This window comes from Anolis sagrei, chromosome 2, assembly GCF_037176765.1.
Source record: "Anolis sagrei isolate rAnoSag1 chromosome 2, rAnoSag1.mat, whole genome shotgun sequence".
Lineage (NCBI taxonomy): Eukaryota > Metazoa > Chordata > Lepidosauria > Squamata > Dactyloidae > Anolis > Anolis sagrei.
Genome location: NC_090022.1, coordinates 115,641,077 through 115,668,393, shown reverse-complemented (window position 1 = coordinate 115,668,393; position 27,317 = coordinate 115,641,077). Strand labels below are relative to the sequence as shown.

General features: G+C 41.9%; 2 protein-coding genes across 11 annotated transcripts in view; both read left to right on the top strand.

Annotated features, from left to right (window-relative positions):
* The window catches only part of EPN3 (epsin 3), a 45,107-nt gene extending 41,308 nt beyond the window's left edge, over positions 1–3,799 (top strand). For all 9 annotated transcript variants that reach the window (XM_060764765.2, XM_060764760.2, XM_060764763.2 and 6 more), the window contains 2 exons: positions 259–489; positions 1,236–3,799. In XM_060764765.2, the coding sequence (XP_060620748.2) occupies positions 259–489; positions 1,236–1,561 (557 nt within the window). In that variant the 3' untranslated portion in view covers positions 1,562–3,799. The remainder of the gene's footprint in view (positions 1–258; positions 490–1,235) is intronic.
* Positions 3,800–8,914: 5,115 nt separating this feature from the next.
* The window catches only part of SPATA20 (spermatogenesis associated 20), a 67,914-nt gene continuing 49,511 nt past the window's right edge, over positions 8,915–27,317 (top strand). The window contains exons 1-5 of one of the 2 annotated variants that reach the window (XM_060764755.2): positions 8,915–9,069; positions 19,609–19,743; positions 24,164–24,228; positions 26,053–26,207; positions 26,327–26,470. In XM_060764755.2, the coding sequence (XP_060620738.2) occupies positions 9,056–9,069; positions 19,609–19,743; positions 24,164–24,228; positions 26,053–26,207; positions 26,327–26,470 (513 nt within the window). In that variant the 5' untranslated portion in view covers positions 8,915–9,055. Of the gene's footprint in view, positions 9,070–12,203; positions 12,464–19,608; positions 19,744–24,163; positions 24,229–26,052; positions 26,208–26,326; positions 26,471–27,317 lie in introns of those variants that run through there. The other variant, XM_060764754.2, reaches the window with a different exon arrangement.

The following is a 27,317-nucleotide window of genomic DNA, read 5'->3' as shown; positions in this document are numbered from 1 at the left end:
CCTGTCGGTCTTCAGTCCTGCCGGCACAGTGCTTTAACCCACTGCGCCACTGGGGGCTCCTATAGTTACAAGCTAATTTTAGAGAAATATTTTTGTAAGCTTTAACTAAAGATGCGGTACTAAAAATAAAAAAAGTACATAACCAAGTACATAAAATCAGCAGTATCCATAAAAATGTGAGTCAAAGCATGGGACATTTCAGTCAGAAGATTAAAGACAACTCACCAATCTCTCTCTTTTTCTTTCTGTTTTTGCTAGACGTTGGCCTCTTTGATGACTTTATTCCAAGCACCAGGGAAAACGGAGTGAAGAATAAGGATATTTTTGACATGGCTGGTTTAGCGGACTCTCTTCCTGATCCAAGGAAAGACAAGAAAGATAACAAAACTCCAGAGACTTTCCTTGGTCCAAATGCTTCTTCATTAGTTAATCTAGACTCTTTGGTCACAGTACCACAGAACATGAAGTCTCGCAACCCATTCCTGGCAGGTAAGTCCTATAGAGGATAAAAGATCCATGGCAGATTGAAGAATAGCCTACCCGAGGCTCACAGGTTTTTGCTTTACATGTGTCTTTGCCCAAACCTAACCTGCCACAGTTATGTTGTCTTCCATCTGTAAACCTCCACTCCCCTGTAAACTTTATTGCGCTCTAATTTCCTTACAATGGCCAGTCCTTATCAGAAAAATACCCACAGTGATAATATTTGCCATTTACTGAAGTACTGCTTGTATCCCCTTTTGATGCTGCAGTGGCTGCCAGAACTTCACCTCGTTAATCCAAATCCCATCACTATACATGGCAAAGTTCACACTCTCAAGAATGTAGATGAAGCAACCATAGTTTTTGTAATGCCTATAAGAGAGAATTTTGGTTACTGTACCATAAAATGTGTCATTTACTTATGCAGAGTTTGCATATGTTTGCATACATACTACAGCCAACGCTTCTCCTTTGCCGTGGTTGGAGGTGCAGGGCTCCCATTGAAAGTAGAAAATGATGAATAAAACCATATTTTTTAAAAAACCCGAGAAACATCTATCGAGGAATCTCTAGGTCCTTCAGGTCCACTCTGTGGTCAGGCTCTGCCAGAAACTGACTATAGAGTTATCCTGGAGGACCTAGAGGTCTCTAGAAGATATTATGCAAGTCCCCAAAAGCCAAACCCACAAATGTGGAGAGCACATAGAGTCCAGGTGGAATCTGTGGTGATTATATTTTTCCCCTTCTTCCAGGTCTCAGCACACCTTCTCCCACCAACCCATTCAATGTCGTTGACCAGCCCAAACCAACTCTCAACCAGATGAGGACCAGCTCTCCAGTGCCTGGTGTTGCAATGGGAATGAGCATGAACTCCATGACCTACAGTGCTTCTCTTCCTCTTCCTCTCAGCAGCATCCCACCAGCAATGACCCTTCCAGCCTCTGTGAGCGCCTTTCCTCAGGCCGGGGCAGGGCCATTCCCAGAGCTACCCAACAACTTGCCTCAGCCTCTCCTCCCGCTATCTGGCTCAGTCCCACCACCGCTCCCTTCCCAAGGCAGTATGAACCCTTTCCTCTGAGAAGACTGCATTAGGATCTCTCTAGTTCTTTTCCCTGCTGTTACGCAGAATCTACCACTCAAAGGCTTTGTGGCAGTTAAGTTTTGATGGGAGGAACCATCTCTTTGGAAGCTCTTCTCCTAGTTTCTGCCCCAGCCAAACAGAGTCTGTTAGCATGAATCTCCTTCCTTGGTGGGCTACAAAAGGATCAGCTACTCCATCATTTTGAACATTGTCGAGTCTGCCTCAGATGGGCATTGTGATATTCCTTTCATCGGCTGGCCTTTGTTTTGATGACTCGAAAGGAGTGAGAAGTCCTTTAGGAGGAAGGGCTTCTATTTGTCCATGGTCCATGTACTCCAGTACTTTAATACTGGATGGGCAGTGACAAAAAGCATTTCCAGACCAATAGCTTCTAGTACTGAGAAGGCATGGTGCATCTATTCCATATTGTCCTCTTTAATAGATTTATTTTTGCGTGTGTGATGAGAAAAAGATTGGTAAAGTAGTGGAAAATACAGGAGGATTACAAATGAGAGATGGTGTCATCGGCACATCTCTCTCATGTTTGCAGCAGGATAATTGCTCAATAAAAGCCTTGTCTGGAAGTACCCAAAGATAAAACAAAGAACTCAAGATTGTCCCTTCTGTGGGAAGTAAAATCATTTTGCAGCCTGCATGGAAAGCTCACAAATGTTTGCCAAGGCTTGCAGCTATTTTACCTGCATGACAGGGCCACAGGCTCACTTTGGGAAATCAAGACTGCTCAGCATGCATAGCATTGCTAGTTACAAGAAGGGAAACCTACAGTTTTCTTTCCCTCACCCAGAGTCCTCTTTACTAAATTGTGCCATGGAGGGGAGCCACTTCCACACTTAGGAGTTCATTATGAAACAAAGCTCATAAATGTGTGTGAAGGGGACAGATAAAAACTCAACTTTCATGATCTGAAACAAGAAAAAAAAGAAAAGAAAGACAAGTTCCATAAATGTTCTTTATGCCCCTCCTTTAGTCTGCTTGCAAAGTTTGGAGCTTGGTCAATAGTTTTGGAGATTTGGAGAGAGCAGAATGAAAACTGAAAAAAAAATGGAAGGGGTATTAAAAAGACTGGACAATTTAAATAAATGCAGATACAGTGTGGGATTGATGGTAAAGCCAGTGGATCATGGAAAAGGATTGGAATCTGCACATTAGCCTCAGACTACCTGAATGCTAGAATTATTTGGCCAACTTCTTTTGGCTTCTGATTTTTCTGTGGAAAAACAAAGCCCAAATGTATACAGAATAAAATAGACATGAGAAACACATGCCTTTCTGCAGCCCCCAAACGGAGATGCTCAGGATTCTGAAGATGCGGTCACTCCATTTCTGGACCCGAACATTCATTTTCTTGAAATCGGACATTTTAGCCTTCTTAGGTTTCTGCTCACTTTGAATCCCAATGATTTTTCTTTGGACAATTTGTTGTTCATCTGGAGAAACCAGTTTTCTCCTTTCCCGCCACCTTGGATGGTCTCTGCATTATATGGTTGAACATGGACTGTGCTGCTATCCCCAGTGCCTACCTCTCAAGCTGTGGAGCTCTGTGGAACAAGGGAACGACTGTAATGCAGCTGCTGTAAAGGGAGCAAGTCCTGCACTCCCACAACACTTGAATTAACTTTGTGATGCTCAGCCAAAATTTCTGGGCAGCTTTAATGGAGAAAAATTATGAAGGACCGTGGTTTGAATATAAGTTCAAGAACCCATACACAGGAGTGTTGTCACTGGATTCAATTGACCTGGTGCATTTTGCTGCCACTCAGACATACTTTTACAGACTCAAAAAGACATCAACTTATATTTTACCTTCCACTTCAGATGACCTTCAGCCCCCAATCCAGGACTGCCCTGGATATTCATAGATGACTTCAAAGAAATGAACTAGAAAGGCTGAGAAGAAATGTGTGCACAGGGAAAGTTACTACCCCAATTACCAGCTGTGTCTTAAAGGGAAGATTCCAATCAGCATGCCAATAAAAGTTGTACATTCAGAACAAGGTTGCTGTGGAGTATCGTTGCATCTGAAACAGACTAAAGGTGGGATGGAAAGAGTGATGTGGTTACGATCCTTAAGGCTTTACTGCCTCTGCTTAATGACTACTACTACTACCACCACCACCACAGCAATCACCAGACCAATACAGAACTATAATTGAACATGCGGTGGGAGTGGGTGGGAGCGGGTGGGAGAAACAATAAATAAAACCTTAAAATGTGCTTAATGTTTCTCACTTCGTGATGAATTCCTTGCATTTATTAACCTATTTTCCTTCTATTTGGGCAAACCAAGTGGTAAGAGTGGGTAATACAGTGATGTTTGTGGACAGAGTCACCAAACTGCCATGAGTACCAACTGTGATGAGTGAGTCCCAACTGTCATGAACAACTTCCTCCTTCCCCTCCAGTGTATACTGGTCTTGTGCCTCTCTTGAAAGCTGTGTGATCCCATACAATTTGTGATCCCATGCAGTTCAGAGTTAAAACAAAGTTACTATGCTTTGCAGAAGGAATCAAGGAGATACATTACTATGAATGAGCAGTCACTATAGCACCAAGTCATGAATAAAATGTGCGTGTGACACAACTTGGTGAAGCCAATTTGGAGTCATGCAATGTTCCCTGACATTACACTCTGGATTAAACTATCTATAGCGTGCAGCTGAGATACATTTTCTCATTTCCACCTAAATATGTGTGGTTCTGACCTGGATTAGGACCACAATGTGCTGTGGAAAGGACTTAGCTTTATGGAGACTTATCCCACTGAAAGACTTTCCAGGCAAGATTTGTCAAAAGGGAGGGTGTTTGCATTTTTCTGAGATTGAGAATGTGTGCTTGTCCAAGATCACAAATGTGTTTCATGGCTGAGCAGGAATGTGAACCCTTGTCTTCAGAGGCCTAGTCCAACACTCTTTGCTGGCTGGGTCACCATAAGTGATAGCTGATTTATGGGCAGTTAAAAATAACAGCTTCAAATGAGATAGTCCCAACCTGGGGTGGTTCTTGTTGACATCTTAGAGCTGAAGTAAGTGACACAATTGCACTCATTCCAAGGTGGGCTTCCTTAGCAGGCAGTTGATGTAACTCACTCACTACCTCTATTTCCAGATGTTATAGAGTTAGAAGAGGCGGGCTCAACCTGCTCTCCCTGGATTCAAACCATTGACCTGTCTGTCATCAGTACTGCTGGCACAACGGTTTAACCCATTGTGCCACTGGAGGCTAAATAGAATCGTGTTTTCAATTATATGGAAGTTGAAAGATTCTGAATTCATTTTTATTAATTGAATTCTGTTGTGGCCACCATTAGTGCTTGTGTATGCATCTTTGGAAAAAGGACTGGACAGGTCAAATGAGCATCCTTGTTAAAACACAGTGTGAATGGTAGATACATCTGTGCAGGAGCCAGCACACTGAAATCCTTTGATTTAAACCCTGTCTTTAAAACAGACTGATCTCTTTAGCTTGGTACAATGACAAAGGATGTTGCGTCACAGGGGCTCTTTAACAGTACAGGGGGAAAACTATATTCAATCAGCTGGAAACAATGTCAAAACAATGGTTTGATGAAGTAGAGTCCTATAACCTAACACTGGCCTTCCTCATAGCCAAGGTCCTTCTATTTGGCTTATTCCAAAATCTTAACATTCATTTTAAATTTCCTCAACGTGGCATTGAATCTGAATCATTTTATTGTTTTCTACTCAGTGGGAAAGAGAGGAATGATAACGGAGCAATCTGAAATTCTTGACCCTTGATTGCTTTGTCTTTGTGCCCTTCACTGGTTGTGGGTGGAGGAGCTTTCAATAATTATTTAATTTTTTTTCTTTTATACAAAATAGAAATATATCTAAACTAAAATGAAAAGAAATAAAAGAAAGAATTACATTGTAGAAACCTTTTCCTGCAAGAACAGTGGTTGACTGACACAGTGAAGACATCTGCCCTTGCGCTATGCTACTCTGCTGCTGCGTATGCATGCCCAGTGTGGAACACATTTCACCACGCTAAAACTCTTAATGAGACATGCCGCATTATCACGGGGTGTCCGCGCCCTACACCACTGGAGAAATTACACTGTATAGCCGGTATTGCACCACCAGACATCTGCCGGGAGTAGCAGCCAATAGTGAAAGGACAAAGGCAGTGACATCTCCAGCTCATCCCTTGCTTGGGTATCAGCCAGCACATCAATGACTGAAATCAAGAAATAGTTTTCTAAGATCTACAAAGACACTCGCTGGAACACCCCAGCAAGCGAGAGTCCAAAAGTGGCAGGCTCAAACCCAGAACCTCAATCAATGGCTCCCCCTGGGCACACAGAAGACTGGGCGACTTGGAAGGCGCTGAACAGACTGCGCTCTGGCACCACGAGATGCAGAGCCAATCTTAAGAAATGGGGGTACAAAATGGAATCTAAGACATGCGAGTGTGGAGAAGAGCAAACCACAGACCACCTGGTGCAATGTAACCTGAGCCCTGCTACATGCACAATGGAGGACCTTCTTGTGGCAACACCAGAGGCACTCCCAAGTGGCCAGATACTGCTCAAAGGACATTTAATCAACTACCAAGTTTGCAAACTTTGTGTTTTGTCTGTTTGTTTGTTTGTTTTGTTAAAAATGTAATACAACTGTCTGGTTCCTCCTGACACGATAAATAAATAGTGGTTGACTTTAAAGGAGAATTAACGGGTTATTCAAAAGGCAGGTGATTACACTATTCAACTGTAGTCCTGCTACTGTGCTCAATAGGAGATAATGTTTTAGTAGCACTTTGGTTGCCTAAAGTGGGCTCGCCAAGCATTGCAAATGCATTTATTGGAAAGCATCTCCCTGGTGGTGCAGCAGGTCAAACTGCTGAGTTGCTGAACTTACTGACCAAAAGGTTGGCAGTTCAGATCTGGGGAGCAGTGTGAGCTTCTGCGGTTAGGCCCAGCTTCTGCAAACCTAGCAGTTTGAAAACATGCAAATGTGATTAGATCAATAGATACTGCCTTGGCAGGAAGGAAACGGTGCTCCATGCAGTTATGCTGGCATATGACCTTGGAGGTGTTTACCGACAATGCCGGTTCTTCATCTGGGAAATGGAGATGAGCTTGAGTCTAGTCATGTCCGACCTTGAGTCAAGCATGACTAGATTTAATGTCAAGGGAAACCTTTACCTTAATTATCTCCTTGGCTCCTGCCACAAAGCATACCTGTAAAAACTGGAAAATGATAGGGCAGCAAAGCTTCTGTGACACCTATAATTTGGCAACAATTTGATTTCTCTATAAAATATGACAGGGAAGGATGGCAATTTCAGATTAAATTCTTGGTGCAGAAGCAATCAAATATGGTCATATTGTATATTCTAGGAGTGTTAAACATAAAGACACATGCATTATTAGACTTTTAGAGATTCCTACTGTAGCCAAGAGGCAACAACAGTTTTAACTGTGCCTCACAAAAATGACTCAATTTCCGGTATCATAGAAATATGACGCATACTCGGTTACTGAATATATGCATTACAAGGTTTCACAAACTAATTCTAACTCAATTAGACAGGGAATGTAAAAATAAAAATGGAAATTATTATTGCAGCCCTTTTTAAGTTGTGCTCTCAAATCTACCTTGAGTTTCAGAATGAACTTCACTTGTTTTCAGTCTAGGTTATAATCTTGTGGTCCACGAAACCATTACTCAAGGGCCACAGAGGTTGGAGAGATCACTTCAAGCTTGAATTGAAGGATCCATTGTTGGGCCCAGATCACTCCCAGTGACTCTGGAGGATTCTGGGGTGATGCTCTCTCCTCCAGTGGTGGAACTTTGACCTTGGAGGAGATTCCTGGGAAGGAAGAAAAAGACCTAGATTTCTGAGATCCAAAGGCCTTTCAGCTCCCAATCACAGTTTGAATATCATCCTCAGAGTATCTCTAATTGCATTTAAGCTCTATGGAGGGAAGAGCAAGCTGGCAACATAAAAGGTTCTGCTGATATTTCTGCCCTGCTGACGAGAACCCATCAGGATCCACTAGTAATTTACTTTGAACAAAATGGAATTATTGATATTAGAGTGGTCTGTCCACCTACCAGTCCACTGTCAGGCTTGTTCTCTTGATAGCTATTAGAAGTGGAAGTGACCTTGGAGGAGATTCCTGGGAAGGAAGAAAAAGACCTAGATTTCTGAGATCCAAAGGCCTTTCAGCTCCCAATCACACTTTGAATATCATCCTCAGAGTATCTCTAATTGCATTTAAGCTCTATGGAGGGAAGAGCAAGCTGGCAACATAAAAGGTTCTGCTGATATTTCTGCCCTGCTGACGAGAACCCATCAGGATCCACTAGTAATTTACTTTGAACAAAATGGAATTATTGATATTAGAGTGGTCTGTCCACCTACCAGTCCACTGTCAGGCTTGTTCTCTTGATAGCTATTAGAAGTGGAAGTGATCGAAAATGTGTTTTAGCAGATGAAGAATTATGGATTCTGTTGCTGGGTTTCTGCAAGACAGAGATTTCAGCCGCTATCATCCATTGGTATTTTATACTCCTACCTTAATTCTACTATTAATCTATTTTTGGACAACCCAATTAAAATGATTTCTAACCAACCAGCAAGGTCCTAGCTGAAGACAAGAGAGAAAGCACTTCTGATTGGCTCTGGCTGCTGAATATTTTCATGTTTTCTATGGAATATTGTTTTCATCGATTTCTTCATCAGTTTTCAGCTTTCCATAGGGTTATCATAATCTAGCACAAGATATGCCTGTATGTGTCAGCATATTCGCAACACAATAGAAAAAAGGTCTTATCGTGTTTGCTTCGGGGGCATAAGACACAATGTTAAAGTTAATTGCTGTGTAAACGTTAATCAAGCCTTTTCCAGATAGGATCTTGGGGAATGAATACATTCTTCTCTATGGAAATTTGTGACATTCTGATGTCTCTATGTAAAAGCTTTTAACATCGTTGTTATATCAGAAGCACCATTCCTCCACAATATTGCAATCGATAACAGCTTGGCAAGAGGAAATTTTTGAATAATCACCTTTTCAACAGGATGTAGATCAGATTAATTTAGTTAGCTTTCCTTTTGTAGGATGTCGGCAACATATCTTCAGTTCTCAGCTTCAAGTGCTGACAAATTTAAATTTAGGTGCTGCTGACATCCAAGTCTGGTGAAATGGATCCTGTCTGACTTGGCAACCAACCATCCAATTTCAGTTTGTCTCATTTACGTGCTCGCAGTAAGTAAAACTGGACTGGACAGAATTCAGCCCCACAACAAGTTCACTGGTTTTGCTGGCTTTAAGAGGAGATTAGATACCTATAAATCCATTGGTTTAGGTTCTAACCTGTAGGGCAAGGCGGAACTAATTTGCTCCATCATCCATGTGACAGCCCTTCAGATATTTAAAGAGAGTCATCATATAACGTCTTAACTGTTCTTTGCACACAACATAGTCAGCTCCTCTGAAATGTCTGCATGGAACTAAATCTGTAAGTACCTCGCGATCTTTGCCGTGCTTTATTTTTTTGGATGTTTGCCAGTTTGTCAGTGGGCTTAAAGTCATGGTACCCAATAACTGGACACAGTACATGGTTGAACCAAAACAGTATATATTGGGATTCTTAGCGTTCATCTACACTGTAGAAATAATGTAGTTTGACACCACTTTAACTGCCAGGTCTCAATGCCATGGAATTGTGGGAATGGTAATTTCACAAGGTCTCTCCCCCCCCCCCCCCCACCACCCGAAACTGGACTGATAAAGTTTTGTACCTGTGTGTGCTGAACACATGAAGGTTATGGGTAAAGCAAATACGCTATTTTTATCAGTTTACTTCATTTTTGTCTCTTGAGTGCATGACATAAAAGAAGTTGTTTAATGGGAAAGTGTGTGTGTGTGTGTATATATATATATTTGGCCACTGAAAAACACTTCTGAAGCACTGCTGTTTTTTATGCACTGGCATAAAAGATCAGGCATAACAGGTTATTCAGTCTAACAACTGAAATCATTGCCTTGCATAAGTATATCTGGTTGTATACCACAAGAGAAGATTCTACTCTAAAGGGTATTTTGATCTTCTCTGAAAGGCCACACTTTATTTATTTATTTATTTATTTACTGCTCTTATATACCGCAATTCTCAGCCCAAGGGCGACTCATTGCGGTGTACAACATAAAAACAGGTGCAAATTACAAGACATAGTGCAAGATATCCACAATCATCATTATCAAAAATCATCTTATCAAAAACCCACAATCCGATATCATTTCCGTTGTTCCATTCCTATGGTCAAATCTCCAGTCATTGCACTTCTTGATCAAATGCCTTCTTAAACTGCCAGGTCTTTAGCTTCCTGCGGAAAATCAACAGGGAGGGGGCTAGCCTGATGTCCACGGGAAGGGTGTTCCACAGCCGAGGAGCCACCACCAAGAAGGCCCTATCTCTCGTCCCCGCCAGCCGTGCCTGTGACGCAGGCGGGATCGAGAGCAGGGCCTCCCCGGAAGATCTCAAAGTCCTCGTAGGCTCATAGGCCGAGAGGCGGTCAGTTAGGTATCTTGGGCCGGAACCGTTAGGGCTTTATAGGCCAATGCCAGCACCTTGAATTGAGCCCGGTAGCAGATCGGCAGCCAGTGGAGCTGGTACAGCAGGGGGGTTGTATGCTCCCTGCGCCCCGCTCCTGTTAGTATCATGGCTGCCGCACGTTGGACCAGTTGGAGCTTCCGAGCCGTCTTCAAAGGCAACCCCACGTAGAGAGCGTTGCAGTAGTCTAAACGGGATGTAACCAGAGCGTGGACTACCGTGGCCAAGTCAGACTTCCCAAGGTACGGGCGCAGCTGGCGCACGAGCCTGAGCTGTGCAAATGCTCCCCTGGTCACCGCTGAGACCTGGGGGTCCAGGCTCAGCAATGAATCCAGGATCACACCCAAGCTGCGAACCTGCGCCTTCAAGGGGAGTGTGACCCCATCCAGCACAGGCTGTAACCCTATACCCTGTTCGGCCTTGCGACTGACCAGGAGTACCTCTGTCTTGTCTGGATTCAATTTCAATTTGTTCGCCCTCATCCAGACTGTTACAGTGGCCAGGCACCGGTTCAGGACCTCGACAGCCTCCTTAGTAGCAGGTGGAAAGGAGTGACAGAGTTGGACATCATCTGCGTACAGATGACACCATACCCCGAAACTCCGGATGATCTCACCCAGCGGCTTCATGTAGATGTTAAACAGCATGGGGGACAGTATTGAGCCCTTTTTGAAAAGTTACGATCTCCAAATGGCATTTTCCAAAAGATTATGAATGCCATTTTCCAAAATATAAAAATAAAAAAATGTGGTACTGGTCTCCAATGTAAAACTTTTTGAAAGCTTTGACGTTGCCACAGCTCAATGCGAGGGAAGCTGTAGTGTGGTGAACTTTCTGTTAGAAATATTAAAATTTAACTAGATATTTGATTACAAAAATGTGAGTCAAGCACTGAAAGGATTACATGGATGCAATGACTCAGCAAAAGCTGCAGTTCTATATATAAGCAGGTATGCCTCAGTGTTAGTTGCCCTCAGAATGAAGAGGCTTCAGTCTGAGAGAGGCCTCAGAAGTCTCAGTGTGTGTGAGGCCTAGTGTGAGATGACCTGGTGTGAGAAACTTCAGTGAGAGAAGTCCCAGGTTGAAGATCTTGTATATAAAGCTCCAGCGTGAAGGCTGCTGTGTGTAAAAAGCTACTATATGAAGTTCCTGTGTAATTTTGGTGTGAGGGGAAGCTCAGTGAGAGAGAAGTTGTTTATCTTCATGAGAAAGAAGCCCAGTGTGGAAACAAAGAAGAAAGTATAAGGAACTTTATTTGTGCTATGGAAACTTTATTTTGATATAAAGAAAAGCCTCCTAAAGAAGATATAACATCAGTCTGTGCGAGGAGCCCCTAGTGACACAATGGGTTAAACTCCTGTGCTGGCAGGACTGCAGGTTGGAGGTTCGAATCCGGGGAGAGTGTGGGTGAGCACCCTCTGTTAGCTCCAGCTTCCCATGTGGGGACATGAGAGAAGCCTCCCACAAGGATGGAAAAACATCAAAACATCCGAGTGTCCCCTGGGTAACGTCCTTGCAGACGGCCAATTCTCTCACACCAGAAGCGACTTGCAGTTTCCCAAGTTGCTCCTGACATGAAAAAAAAAGAACCGGTCTGTGTGTTTTTGTTCTTTGAATCCCTTTGGGCTACTGGTGCTGGGTCCCCCTGCTGCTAAGTTACTCTGGTGTACATTGATGAGGAGGGTCTTTTGTTACTAAGCCCCCTCCCTCGCCCAACAGTTTCCACTCTCTTTGGCAGAGCAGGAGAAAGACCTTGCAGGGATTGCCAGTTTGTGTATAGCTGGCATCTTCCAACTGTGGCCCTCCCAGAAGCCTCAGCCAGCTTGTTCAATGGCCGGGAATTCTGGGACTTGGAGGCCCAGCCAGATGGAGGGTCGCAGTTGCAAGAAGCCCGCCATCCACAATCTGCCAATCCCGGTCCTTCTGAGCGCCGAGCTAGAGCGGTTCATGGGGTGTCCGTCCACAACTGCGTCCATTCTGCAGCGAGAGGCGAGTGCTGGCTCCCTCCAGCTCCAACCTCTTGCAGAGCGGAGTCACTCCCCTTCCGCGGCGGGCGCCTCCTCTGACGCCGGAGGAGCGACGAAAACGAAAGCGGGAGCCTGTCTCTTGGTGCAGGCCTCTCCCTCGGCCCTGGAGCGGCGCTGCCCGGGCTGGAAAGGGCTCCCTCGGGGGGCGGCGAGGGCCGGCGGGCCCCCTGCTCCGCTGGGATGAGCTCCGGCCCCGCCGCGCGCCGCCTCCTCCGCCTCCTCCTCCTCCTGCCCCGGCGCCCGGGAACCAGCCCGGCCCCACCGCCGCTCAGGTACAGCCCCGCGAGCGCCGTCGCGCGACAAGGGAGCCCACCCACAACTCCCAGCATTCCACGGCTTTGAGCGGGGCAGCCCGAGGACAGCCTTCATTCTACACCCCCCCCCCCCAGCCTATATTTGTAGGCAGGGAATGACTCCCAAGAAACCCACAATAACAACAACAACAACAACAATAATAATAATAATAATAATAATAATAATAAAATAAACACAATATTTTATAATATTATAATATATAAAATATATTATAATATAAATATAAAATATAATATAAAATAAAATAAACACTTGGGAAGTGTCCGACCTGTGATCCAATTCAACAGCCAGCAGAGTGTCTGCTGTGGACTCATCTTGTTGTGTTTCAAATAATAGTCGTAATAATACTACTAATAATAGTAATAATAAAAATAACTGCAAAGTCTCTGGCATAAGCCAGTCATGGTGGTCCCAGTAGTCATCAGCACACTGGGTGCAGTGCCTAAAGACCTTGGCCTGCACTTAAACACAATCGGTGCTGACAAAATTACCACCTGCCAGCTGCAGAAGGCCACCTTACTGGGATCTGCACGCATTATTCGCCAATACATCACATAGTCCTAGACACTTGGGAAGTCTTCAAAGTGTGATCCAAAACAACAGCCAGCAGAATGATCTTGTTTGCCGTGGACTCATCTTGTTGTGTTTCAAATAATAATAATACATCACACAGTCCTAGGCGCTTGGGAAGTGTCCGACTTGTGATTTTACGATACAAAAAAAAATCTTGTTAGCTGTGACATACTATGTTTTTGTGTCACTAAAATAACAACAACAACAACAACAATAATAATGCCAGCGTAGAAGGAGGGAGCATGTGGCCCAGAGTAACCCAGACTGCACCTGCACCAGAGCTTTCCAGACAATTTTGTGTTGGGGGCACAGTTTTGAGACGGGCATCATTACGTGACAGAGTTATTCAGTTAACCAACTCCTTACAAAAAGACATTTATTTATCATGTCAGAAGTGAATTGAGAATACACTTATAATGTATAAAAAAATCATAAAATTAAAAACTTGGCATTATGCTAAATGTCGCAGCTGGCCACTTGGAGTCCCTTTCGTGTCGCTGTGAGAAGGTCCTCCATTGTGCATGCTCAAGCTGCATTGTGGTAAGTCAGGCATCCTCAAACTGCGGCCCTCCAGCTGTTTGGGCCTCCACTCCCAGAAGCCCTAACAAGCTTGTTCAATTGTCAAGAATTCTCAGAGTTGAAGGCTCAAACAGCTGGAGGGCCACAGTTTGAGGATGGTTGTAGTAAGTGGTCTGTGGTTTGCTCTTCTCCATACTCACATGTCGTGGACTCTACTTTGAGGCCCCATTTCTTAAGGTTGGCTCTGCATCTCGTGGTGCCAGAGCACAGTCTGTTTGTTCAGTGCCTTCCAAGTCACCCAGTCTTCTATATGCCCGGGGGGGGGGGGGGGGAATCGCTCATTTGGTACCAGCCACTGATTAAGGTTCCGGGCTTTAGCCTGCCACTTTTGGACTCTCGCTTGTTGAGGTGTTCCTGCAAGTATCTCTGTAGTAAAGGTAAAGGTTTCCTCCTGACATTAAGTCCAGTTGTGTCCGACTCTGGGGGGTGGTGCTCACCTCCATGTCTAAGCGGAAGAGCCAGCGTTGTCCATAGACACCTCCAAGGTCATGTGGACGGCATGGCTGCATGGAGTGCCATTACCTTCCTGCTGGAGCGGTACCTATTAATCTACTCACATTTGCATGCTAGGTTGGCAGAAGCTGGGGCTGACAGCAGAAGCTCACGCCGCTCCCCAGATTTGAACCTGTGACCTTTTGGTCAACAAGCTCAACAGCTCAGCGCTTTAACCCACTGCGCCACCGGGGCTCCTGTAGATCTTATAAAAAAATCACTGTAGATCTTATAAAAAATAAGGACACAGATTGGTTCTTTGGCTGGTTTGGATTTCAGCTCCCAGGAGTCTTACCCAGGATAGTTGGTGAGCAAGGATACTGGGAGCAGAAGTCAAAACACTCAAAGACCAAAGATTGAGAGCTACCACTATAGAGTTTGAAGTTTGTGCAGTCCCACCCACTTTTTCTGAAAGGCAGTATGAGTGAGTTTGCTTTTCTCTCAGGGAGTCCAGCTCCTTGCTCACCTTGCCTATGAAAACCCTATGGAATCCATCAGGTTGTCATATCTGAACATTCACAATGAAGAACTGAATTCCATAGGGTTTTCTTAAGCAAGGAAAACTCAGAGGCAGTTTCTTTGCTCTGAAATATAGCCTACAGTAGCTGGGATTCCCATCCAAGTACCCACTGAAACTGGTCTTTCATAGTTTCCAAGATCAGACAAGATCTACTACCTTGAGAGTATTTAGGCTTCATGCTCCCTTAATACTGTGATGGGCAACCTGGTTTTCCCAATGTTTTATGTTGAGTGCAGCTCTTACAGTCGTTTCCTATTGGCTCTGCTGGATGGAATATACAGGGTCCAAAGAGCTAGAGAAAATTCTTGATGCTGCTCCTAGGCTGTACAGTTCCTGTCCATAGCAGGCTATGCCGGTCCCCACTTTTCCTCTTTCCTCTTTATAGACCAGTAACTTGTTATTTAGACAGGTTATTGGCTGCTAAGTAGTTGCTGTGGAAGAGCCTTTTACTAATATGTGCTTTATTTCTTTCCCCTGCTCCTTATGTTTTTAAAGTGCTCGGTTTTAATATGATAGCTTTTAAAATAGCTATATAATCTATGGCAGTGCATGGGTCTTTTGATGTATTTTGGTTTTCCCCCCTTAGCTCCTTATTTATTGATATTTATTGTATTTCTTTGATTCTAAGGCACACTTATTTGCCATCTAAATATCTCTAAAATGAGGTGCATTTTAGAATCGCGGATGATACGCACACACATACAGCACTTTTTCTTACATTGAGATTTGTGTGCGTCTTACAGTTGATGGCATCTTAGAATCCATGAAATAAAGTAAATAAAAATGGAGGACACCAGGTTACTTACCTGATTCTTAGTATGTCTTTTGATATGTCAATCATGATATATTTTTCTGTCAGCTTGTTTTAGTAGGAGGCCCCTTCAAAGGTATGTTCGAACTTAGAGGAAAATGTATTGCACCTTTGGCTGTTATTAATTTGAGAGGTGTTTCAGTTCAATTGCCTTGCTCCTCTCTCTTAGCTTTATTTTTTGGCTTGGTTTGGTTTGCCTCTTTCTAGCATTGAATCTTTTCAATTTTCCTTTATTTTCTTGGTTCTTTTTATTTAGTGGGACTGGGAATTAGGAAAGTGCAGGACAGGTGGGTGGAGTGTGCATACACTTTTTGGGACTTGGGAGAAAGAAAGAGCATCTCTTTGCTCTTGGTGTGCTTTTCTTTAAAAATATTTGCGTGGCTCTGAGAGCCTTGAATCACCCTTTTGCTTCTTTTTCTCCTCCTCTCCTGTCCTTCAGAAAACACCTTAAATAGTTAATATTAATAATCATCATCATCCCAGCAAACAAACAGAAAAGCCCCATTCTCAGAAAACTACTACCTAGTTACCTTCCTACCTTCCTATCTACCTATAATTTCATTCCTTTGCAAACAAAGTTCTCTCTGTTTATATTTCTCTCTGTGCTCTCTACCTTTTGAATTTCAAGTAACAATAATAATAATGTTAGTAATAATCCTTTGGCTGTTGCCAGTAGTAAGGAGAACTACAAAACTAAGTATTGGGCTTCAATCTGTGGATACACTTTGTCCTTTGCCAAACCAACAGTACCCATTGCCTCTCTCTCAACTCCACCGCCTCAACTTTCTGAATAAGTGAAGCTGATTACCTGCTCTGAACCACTATGATTTAAAATAATATGCTCCAAAAACATGTTTTTTTCCCCAAACATGGCTAGATTTTCCACAATACATTTTGAAAATGTCCCCCCCCCCCCCCCAGGAGTGTTTTCCTAATTAGGGGGCAGTGCTTGCTGCTGGCCAGTATGTTTTGTGACAACAAGAAATGCAAAAGCTTTGGAAGAAGTTGCTTTATTAGTAAAGAAGAAAGCGTAATAGTGGGGCACTGGGCTGTGTGCTGTGGGAGGGCATATTTGACATTTGGCAGGAAGGAATGGTGCCCTGCTGCTGCTTCTGGAGAAGTTACAGGGTGGCGCCAGTGGGTGGGTGGGAGGGCAGGGCTGGTGGGTGGGTGGGTGGGGGATACCTTTTGGGGAATTCTTTATAAGGAGATTTTATTTTAAACTATTTGGCTACCCACCCGTTTTCGGGAGGCATGTGAAGACAGATCTGGGGGTCTCTTGAAATTCGGCCAGCGGAAACAGATCAAGGTTCAGCCGAAATGCACAAGCCTAATACGTAGCACTATTCCTTGACTATACTTGACTTCTTTTTGGACTTTCAGATGACAAAAAAGGGTTTGTCAAGTTCACAAGCCATCTTCTCAAGTGTAGATTCTGATTGGTCAACACAAATAACATTCTGGAATGCGGGTGGAGTTAGAATGATTTTGAAAACTGACAACTCTGCTTGTGTTCGTTGTAATGGTAGAAACTGTCAAGGCCTGTTGAGACGGGTGGACAAGAGAGGCAACCCAATCAGAATTTTTTCTAGAAGCAACGCCAGAGAGCTGTAAGCATGGCAGATCAGAAACAAAGGAGCTGTTTTTATTAAGTGAAGTTGTCCGGTATAGGAAGAACAGGTAGCCTGAATAGAAGGATATCCAATCATTAAAGAGAAGATAGCTGGATGATATTCCAATTTTGTGGAATTCTTTCCAACTGCTGTGATTTTAGTTGGCTTTAGGAGTCTTCTTATAACAAGACCTCAACTGTTACTGGGGAGAAGTGGGGCCTGAATTTGCTTGCTTTCTTCTTTCCTCATCAAAAAGTTTTTAATGGGTAGCTTGTGTGCCTCGTTTTCTTTTGATGACCAATTTGTTAGATTATGAGCATGTGGCAGGCAGTACCTTTTCAGTGTTCTCTCTGTACAAATCTCAGAAATGCTAAACACTTGCTGTTGATAACTGCCATTAAGTTAACTGCCGTTAAGTTAAGCCAAAATACCTAATTTTACCACAATAAACTGGAAAATGGATTGATTCGAGTATAAGCCGAGGGCTGGAAATGCAGCAGCTACTGGTAAATTTCAAAATAAAAATAGATACCAATACAATTACATTAATTGAAACATCAGTAGGTTAAATGTTTTCTAAATATTTACATAAAGCTGTAACTTAAGATAAGACTGTCCAGCAGATTAAACCATTATTCTAAACACCTTCAATGAAAATGCGCTTATATATTATTCCAATAATAATAGAGTAAAATAATAAATGTAATAATAACAAGAATACAGTAAAATAATCATAGAATCATAGAGTTGGAAGAGATCTCCTGGGCCATCCAGTCCAACCCCCTGCCAAGAAGCAGGAAAATTGTATCCCCGACAGATGACCATCCAGCCTGTTTGAAAGCCTCCAAAGAAGCAGCCTCCACCATAGTCCAGGGCAGAGAGTTCCACTGCTGAACAGCTCTCACAGTCAGGAAGTTTTTCCTAATGTTCAGATGGAATATCCTTTCTTGTAGTTTGAAGCCATTGTTCTGCATCATAGTCTCCAAGGCAGCAGAAAACAAGCTTGCTCCCTCCTCTCTATGACTTCCTCTCACATACTTATACATGGCTATCATATCTCCTCTCAGCCTTCTCTTCTTCAGGCTAAACATGCCCAGCTCTTTAAGCCACTCCTCATAGGGCTTGTTCTACATAATAAATGTAACAATAATAGTAATTGAGTAAAATGATAAATGTAACAACAACAACAACAACAGAGTAAAATAATAAATAACCCTGACTTGAGTATAAGCTGACGGGGACTTTTTCAGCCAAAAAAAAAAGGATTGTAAAACTAGGTTTATACTCGAGTATATACAGTATGCAAATTCCATGAATGAGAGACCTCCAGCCATCCTATTATCACCAGCCCTGCTCAGGTTTAGCAGACTCAGGGTAGCCATGGCTTTTTTGACTGAGCCTACCCATCTTCTTTTCCTACTGTCTTCTAACTTGCTAAGCATCATTGTCTTGGCTAGGGACAATATGGCCAGAGGACGGCCATCTCAGTATAGTTGTCTACTGAAAGCCACAGGGTTTTCTTAGGTAAGGAAAACTCAGAGGTAGTTTGCCAGTTCCTTCCTCTGAAATACTGTGCATCCTGCTGCACCTGGTGTTAATTGACTTTCCCATCAGAATTCGAATCACAGTTCAGCATAAACCCATGATAGTACAGCCAAACAAACCTTGACATTTCTTCTTCATTTCTATTTTGTTTTTGTGCTCTACTTCTTTTATCTTCTCTTCTTGCAAAGGTGAGATGCTGAAGACATGATTAGAGGTTTGGAAGCCACAATAAGTGATAGTTTAAGCAAGCCCACAGGAAATTATGGGTTATGATTATGCTTTGTGGCTGGATAACAAACAGGAATGCATAAATACTGGAAGAATTACCACTGTGAAAAGAGCTGTAGCATACACTTCAATAGTAATCTCTCTTTTTGGTTAATTATCGTGACCTTCTAACAGAGACAGTGTTGCCCATCCTGATGAGCCACGCAATAACTGATCATGATGTGTGAACATTGCCTTTATCATTGATAATGATTCTGGCACTTCAAAACTGAGCCTGTTTCTGTTGTGTGTATCATAGACATTATCTAGAAACAATTGTGGGTTTTTGTGTGTGTGGATTATGGGAGTGTGCAGGTCATGGATTCTTATGCTGGGAGAAAGACTCATCGTTCAGCTGTGTTACAGCTCACACATAACAGCAAGACTTCTTTCAATAGCTCCTGAAATGGTTCTGTTCAATATACAAGTAGCTCAGATTTGGCAGAAACTCCACAAAGCCCCCCCCCCCCCCTCGCCAGGCCCCCCAAGTCAATGTTTCATTGTTCCCTATTCTGCTCTTCATTAATGAAACAAGCCTGCGATACTTCTTGACAATGCAGCCGTGAGCCTGCCCAGATGCCGGTCTCCTCAGGATGTCTGCTGTGTGTCTCACAAGAGGACTAATACTGGGAACCAGTCCAGGTCTTGGTGCTTTGGAGATTAGCTAGGCTGATAGCCTTCTGTCCCTGCTTCTTGTTGCAGAACGATATTTCTGAGGACAGCCTTAGCCATGGCCACCGGAGGAAAGGACAGCTATTCCAGCGCTCTCCACACTAATCGTCTGGTTCATGAGAAGTCCCCTTACCTCCTTCAACATGCCCATAATCCGGTTGACTGGTAAGAGTCGTTTTCATTTCAGGAGCGTGGATTGTAGAAAGATGGAAGGACTGTTGGGAAAATAGCTTTGACATTTCATAGACTGGGGCTTCTTAAACTTTTTCCACTTTTGACCCCTTTCTGCCTTAGACATTTTTACGAGACCCATATAGGTATATAAAATAGGTATAAAAATGAAACATTTACTCATAATAAGCCAGCATTTGTAAGGTTTGCTAAACAGGCCGATTTTCCCTTTTGTGTGGAGTACAGCTGAAGCATTTTCTCCAGATTCCACTGTACACAATGTTGTAACTAACAGATTTGTGTAATGGGTGGTGTTCAGAAACCTTTTACTATTGCCAATTTTTTTCATAACCCCAGCATTGAGCTAAGGAAACTACATATGGGACCAAGATCTACACGTTAAAAAGCAGCGTGATAGACTTGGAAACCCTCCTGTGACACTTGGGTTTCAAGTCTCTCTTCCAAATTTCCATGTCTTATCCCTTGTTGATTTCATTCAGAGCTGCGACAAAGCGAAAGTATTTATACAATATATAGTCCTGTGGCTCTCTTTTTATCCTTTCTCTTCCCTTCCTTTCATTTCTTGTCTCTGTTACTGTTTAAATTTAGCTATAAGCTCCTTGGGCTATAAATGAGCATGTGTGTGTGTGTGTGTGTGTGAGAGAGAGAGAGAGAGAGAGAAGGAAGGAACGAAGGAAGGAAGGAAGGAAGAACCGAGACTATATGAAATACCTATGTGAAATGTCCGGGAACGTAGGTTGACCTCAGTTGTGGCTAGAAAAGCCACAGGTGGGCATTAGAGGCAGAACGTTTTCAGTGGTGGTAGTTATTTATTTATTTCAAATATTTGTACCCCGTCCTTCTCAACCCCCAAGGGGGGACTCGGGGAGGCTTACAACCGTCAACAATTCAATGCCAACACATATATCACAACAATACAACACAAGTTAAGTGTTAATTAAAACATTAAATTATAAAATATCCATTTTGTTGTTAAAGGCAAAGGGCTAATGAAAAATATTGGCAAGCTGAGTATGGATTTCCAGTAATAACGGTTAGCCTCATATATTAAGGAAAGCATTGGAGGGGTGGAGATAGCAATGCAGAAGATATATATTTGGCAATGGAATATGCTGCCACCTCTGAATGTCTTTAAGCAGAGATTGGATGGCCATCCGCTGGTACTGCAACTTTGTAATGCTGTTTTTAGAAAGATCTGAAGGGCCCCACTTTCTCTTATTTTACAACGTATTTTTAAATGGGTCCTTTTTATTCAATAAGGTCTTTAATTTTTAAGAGTTCTGCATTGTTTTTTGTTAGGCTTTGTTCTTGGTGCCAATGGTTTCAAATTAATCTTTAAAATATTGTATATGTATATGTTGTTGCATATACATTATTTGGAAAAAGTTCTATATAAATGGAGTAAGGAGTAAATATGCACTGAAAAAAGAGTGAGCAAAGCAGGTATTTCTAATTTGGGAACTTAATTTCACCTTTCTGAGCAGAATGTACAAAAATATGATGGCAGTTTTGAACCGGTTTAATTTTACACATTGTTTCAAAGGGCCTAATCTCCTTCAGTATTGAACAACCCTGGAGGTGCATCTACACTACAGAATTAATACACTTTGACTCCTATGGCTCAGTGTTGTGGAATCTTGAGATGTGTAGTTTGATGAGACATTATACTCTTTGGCAGAGAAGGCTAAAGACCTTGTCAACTTACAACTCCCAGGATTCCATAACATGGATTCCATAACATGGATTCCATAACATGGAGTGGTGTCAAACTGCATTAATTCTGCAGTGTTAATACACCCTTAGACAGTTTGGCTACATAGCTCGGGAATGGGCAAAATGTCCCTCAACAAATGCTCTTGGATTGTACAATAGCATTGCCAAAGCTGAGAAATAATAATAATAATAATAATAATAATAGATCACATCCTGAGCTGCTGCAAGAAGATCACGTAGAAAGACTACAAGCAGAGGCACAACACTGTTGCTCAGATGATTCATTGAAACTTGTGCCACAAATACCATCTGCCTGCGACAAAGAACTGGTGGGGTCACAAGCCGGAAAAAGTTACAGAGAATGAACATGCCAAACTCCTCTGGGACTTCCGGATTCAGACCGACAGAGTTTTGGAGCATAATACTCCTGACCTCACAATCGTGTTAAAAAACAAATATGGATCGTTGATGTCACAATCCCAGGTGACAGCAGGATTGCAGAGAAACAACTGGAAAACAGACACGATATGAGGATTTAAAAATCGAACTGCAAAGACTCTGGCACAAGCCAGTCAAGGTGGTCCCAGTGGTGATTGGCACACTGGGTGCAGTGCCTAAAGAACTTGGCCTGCACTTAAACACAATCGGCGCTGACAAAATTACCATCTGGCAGCTGCAGAAGGCCACCTTACTGGGATCTGCAGGCATTATTCAGCGATACATCACATAGTCCTAGACACTTGGGAAGTGTCCAACGTGTGATCCAATTCAACAGCCAGCAGAGTGTCTGCTGTGGACTCATCTTGTGTTTAAAATAATAATAATAATAATAATAATAATAATAATAATAATATATTTATATTCTGCCCTATCTCCCCGAAGGGACTCAGGGTGGATTCCAATCACAAAAAGGCAAACATTCAATGTTTGAATACAATAACCAATGCATACGTAATAGGAAAAATAATAACAACCCAACATATAAGAACAAATTACAACATAACAGCTAAAATTAGGGTTCAACATAATCTATCAAATAAATTATATCAACATGAAGCGAAGCATCAACAGAAGCATCAAATTGCCAGAGAATGCTGGGGTTTGCAGTGCTGTCTGAGTCCCTTTCCTAGTGGGAAGCGGAATCCTGAAATCTGCAGTTCCTCAATTCAGTCCTCCCAATTTCTGCAGGAGGCAACGTCAATAATTTCTTGCAGTTATTCAGTACTCAGAAAGATGCTGTTAATCTCTGATGGTCCATAGAGATTTAAAATCAACAGCAAGCCTGAATTTTAATTAAGTGTACAGTCTATTCTATGTTCTGTTCTAAGAGCAGTACATGCTTGAGGCGGAGCACCCACGTACACAGACACAGACCTCAACATGCTAGTAGATTTGGTGAGTTAGTTGCGTTGGCAGGTGTTTTGGTCCTTGACCCAATAGCTCTTTCTTTGGAATTAGTAATGGAACATTACAAGAAACTTCTTGATAGTAAAAATTATTCAGTAATGGTACCATTGCTCAGAGTGGTTACTGGGTTTTCTTCTCTGAGTGTCTTCAAGTAAAGACTGGACAGCTGTCTCTTAGGGATGCTTTAGCTTTGAGAGTGAGTTGTGCTGGTCAGTGACCATAATAAAGTTTTGTTGTTGTTGCTGCAATTGAGAGAGTGTGTGTGTGTTGGAGGGGTGCACATGGTTCTCAATGACCTATGCATCACTTCAAAACCTATGTTTCTATAATTCTCTACTTACGTTCGTCTGCCTTTTATGGATCAGGGAGAGTTAAACTCCCCAGCCACAGTGGACACTGTATGCTCATCTTTTATTTAAAAGTATCACAACAGGTATTGGAAATCACATACTAGAATCCACAGGCAAAAATGAATCAGGTTTTATTCTTTACACAGTTTTTTTGTTATCCTATTTTATACAAAACTGCAGTTGCTGACATTCTCTATCTTCATATAATTGGACTGTTATACAAATCATTTGTAGAGAGAGATTTCCAGCAATTCCAGAAATACCTGCTGTTGTTACACTAAATGTGTAGCCTCTGAAGAGGACCAGTTAGTAGTGCAAGGCCTGGAATACATCGGAGTTTTATGAAACACAATAACTAAAAAACCTGTTTAGAAAATAAAATATAACCATCAATAAGCATCTGAAGACATGCCTTTCCAGAATAGGAAACTCCAGCAATACGTCCCAGAAGCACTTTATTAGAGATTTAAGATTGTCCGCACACTGCACTTACCCAAAAATCCTTATATTTCACTTGGCATACTCAGCACTTTTTAATCTGTACCCATTACACTTGGCCTGGCCTAGTTTTGTTGTGCTATGGTGTACTGTTTTTACTGTTTACTGTTATTGCTTTAATGTTTTGATTTGCTTTATGGTTTATGTGTATTTGTTATATTGTTGTTTTATCGAGGCCTTGGCCTTTGTAAGCTGCATCGAGTCCTTCGGGAGATGCTAGCGGGGTACAAATAAAGATAATAATAATAATAATAATAATAATAATGTTAATAATAATGTTCCTTCCTTGGCCTGGTTACTATTTAAAAGTGCTTGCATGTGAATATTATTCTTCAAACCAGCTGCCTCCGTTAAATGATAGGCATATTAAATGATGATATGCAGAAATAAATCCCTGAATCTTCCTCCCATTCCCTTTCCCTTAGGTACCCATGGGGTCAGGAAGCCTTCGATAAAGCAAAGAAAGAGGATAAGTTGATTTTTTTATCAGGTAATAAAGGAACTGGTTCATTTCATGCTATCCATATGCATATGTTCACAAATTATACATTTATGTATAGTGCACATAGATCAGTTCTTTGCAACATAGAAAGGAAAGCAATGTTGCCTAGTCTCTTAAAAGTTGCTTCAAACCTGAGAGAATAAATGTGTATTTGGGAAGAAGAGAGATTGCAAGAAGTGGCCCTTCATCCCCTGGGGAAATTCTGGTTTTTCATCAGTTTCTAGGAGACATACCCATATATACTCTAGTATAAGCCGTCCTGAATATAAGCCGAGGTACCTAATTTTACCACAAAAAAACTGGAGAAACATATTGACTCGAGTATAAGCGGAGGGTGGGAAATGCAGCAGCTACTGGTAAATTTCAAAAGAAAAATAGATACCAATATAATTACATTAATTGAGGCATCAGTAGGTTAAATGTTTTTGAATATTTATATAAAATGTAATTTAAGATAAGACTGCCCAACTCTTATTAAACCATTATTCTAACCTTCTTCAATGTAAATGTGCTTATGTATCTTTCCAATAATAAAGAGTAAAATAATAAATGTAATAAAAATAATAATAGAGTAAAATAATGGTAATGTAATAACAGTTACAATAGCATAAAATAATAAATGTAATAATAACAACAATAATAAAGTAAAATAATAAATGGAATAACAATAGCAATAGAGTAAAATGATAAATGTAATAATAATAAATAGAGTAAAATTATAAATGGAATAAAAATAATAATAACAGAGGAAAATAATAAATAACCTTGACTCGAATATAAGCCGAGGGGGTCTTTTTCAGCTTTAAAAAAGGGCTGAAAAACTAGGCTTATACTTGAGTATATACAGTAAGCCATACCTTCTTGTCTCCTTTTTCTAGAGTGTTCTGACGCTTCTCTTTTAGGATTTGTAGTTTTAATAGGTAAAGGTTTCCCCTTAACATTAAGATTAGTTGTGCCTGACTCTGGGGGTGATGCTCATCTCCATTTCTAAGCCAAAGATCCAGCGTCGTCCGTAGACACCTCCAAGGTCTTGGGGCTAGCATGACTGCATGGAACGCCGTTACCATCCCATAGAAGTGGTACCTATTGATCTATTCACATTTGCATGTTTTGAACTGCTAGGTTGGCAGAAGCTGGGCCTAACAGAGAGAGCTCACCCCGCTCCCCGGAATTGAACCACCAGCCTTTTAGTCAGCAGTTCAGTAGCTCAGCGCTTTAACCTGCTGTTCCACCAGGGGCCCCTGTAGTTTACATGTGCAATAATATATTTGCATCTTTACTTCCCCATCTCTTTTGGTACTGCTTAGGCTGATGGGGCGATCTAAAAATGTGAAATCTTACAGACTTTTCAGGCATATTTTGTTGATGTAATAAATAGGGGAACCGAACCCTTTAAAAAGGGTCTGCTCCTTTGTGTTGTTCTTGTTCATTTTAATTATGAATTGATTTTTGTAGTTGCTACAGAACTATCATATTCAATATAATGTTTCATGTTTTTTCATGTTTCTTAGATTTACTAGCTCTTTACTAGTAGCTCCTTGCTCTCAAAAGGGTCCCTGACATATTATGCCAGAATTTTTCTTATCAGAGAGGCTAAAACCTTCCTGCCAACTTTAATCCATGCATTCATTTTTGTGCATATATATATTCTTCCTCACTTATTTGCTAAGCTCCTTAAATTATATTTCCGCAGAGGGTCACAGCTGTTGTGTTTCTTCTTAGGCTACATCTCTCTGTCATTATAAAAATAATTTCTGAAGTTTGCTTTGTTCATCCGTAAGTCCCTTATTAACAGACCGCATTTGTTTTTAGTTGGCTATTCAACCTGCCATTGGTGCCATGTGATGGAGCACGAATCCTTCCAAAATGAAGAGATTGGTCAAATTTTGAATGAGAACTTTGTGTGCATCAAGGTGGATCGTGAGGAGCGGCCCGATGTGGACAAAGTTTACATGACCTTTGTGCAGGTGTGGAGTTGGTACTTGGAGGGGCAGCAGAAGGAGAAGTTGGAGAAAACTCTTCTCCTTGCTTGTTCTGGATGGCTGTGGGAAGGGGATCTTAACACATCCCGTCATGTCTTCTGCAGGCAACCAGCAGCGGAGGGGGCTGGCCAATGAGTGTATGGCTGACTCCAGACCTCAAACCTTTTGTAGGGGGGACCTATTTTCCTCCTGAGGATGGCATTTACCAAGTTGGCTTTCGGACTGTTTTGCTCCGCATCCTAGAGCAGGTATGAGTTCAGTACCCAAGGCTGTGTTGTAATGTCAGGTTCTTCCTGGAAAAAAGAGTACCAGTGATCAAACTGATCCGCCATTAGTGCTGGTTCTGACAGTGATGATTAATGGGGAAACATGGACTAATTTGGACTGTTGAAGTTAGTGATGGTTCCATGCATACAGAAAGAAAGGGAAAGTGAATAACAGGTACAGATTTCCCATGTTTCATCCCTAAGAGGTAGAAATTAGTTAATATCTCCACTTCTTTTTATTGTACCTCTGAAATCACTTGGGAGTCTAGTTTTAATTAATACTATGTATGCACTCTTTTCAGTTAAACACTTTTGTTGTTGTTCTGGGGCCAATTCTGACCTGGCTGCTGAATTAAAGCTTATGGGAACACTTCCAGTACAGATGTGCTGATGGCAGATGTAATGTCCCTAAAAATCACTCGCTATGAATTGCCTCCTCTGTATTAATATTTTATTCCTGGATTCATACTTGTGAAGAAATTGTTGGGCGAGTGGGCTTCTTAACAAAAGACCTTCCCCATAAATGTATAGCAAAGTAACTTACTAGCAACAGCGTGACCCAGCACCAGTAGCAAAAGTGATAAAAAGAACAAAAACACACAGACACTGTTATCTTTTCCATAGGAGGCTTTTCTTTGTAGTAAAATAATATGGTTGAACTATTTACAAGAACATGGTTTCCATAACACAAATAAAGTTCTTTATACGTCCTTCTTTGCTTCCATGGTGGGCTTCTTTCTTATGCAGATAAACAGTTATCACACCACGTTTTCTCACACTCGGTCTTCTGATAGACTAAGGTGTGAGGCCTTCTCACAGACAGGCCTTT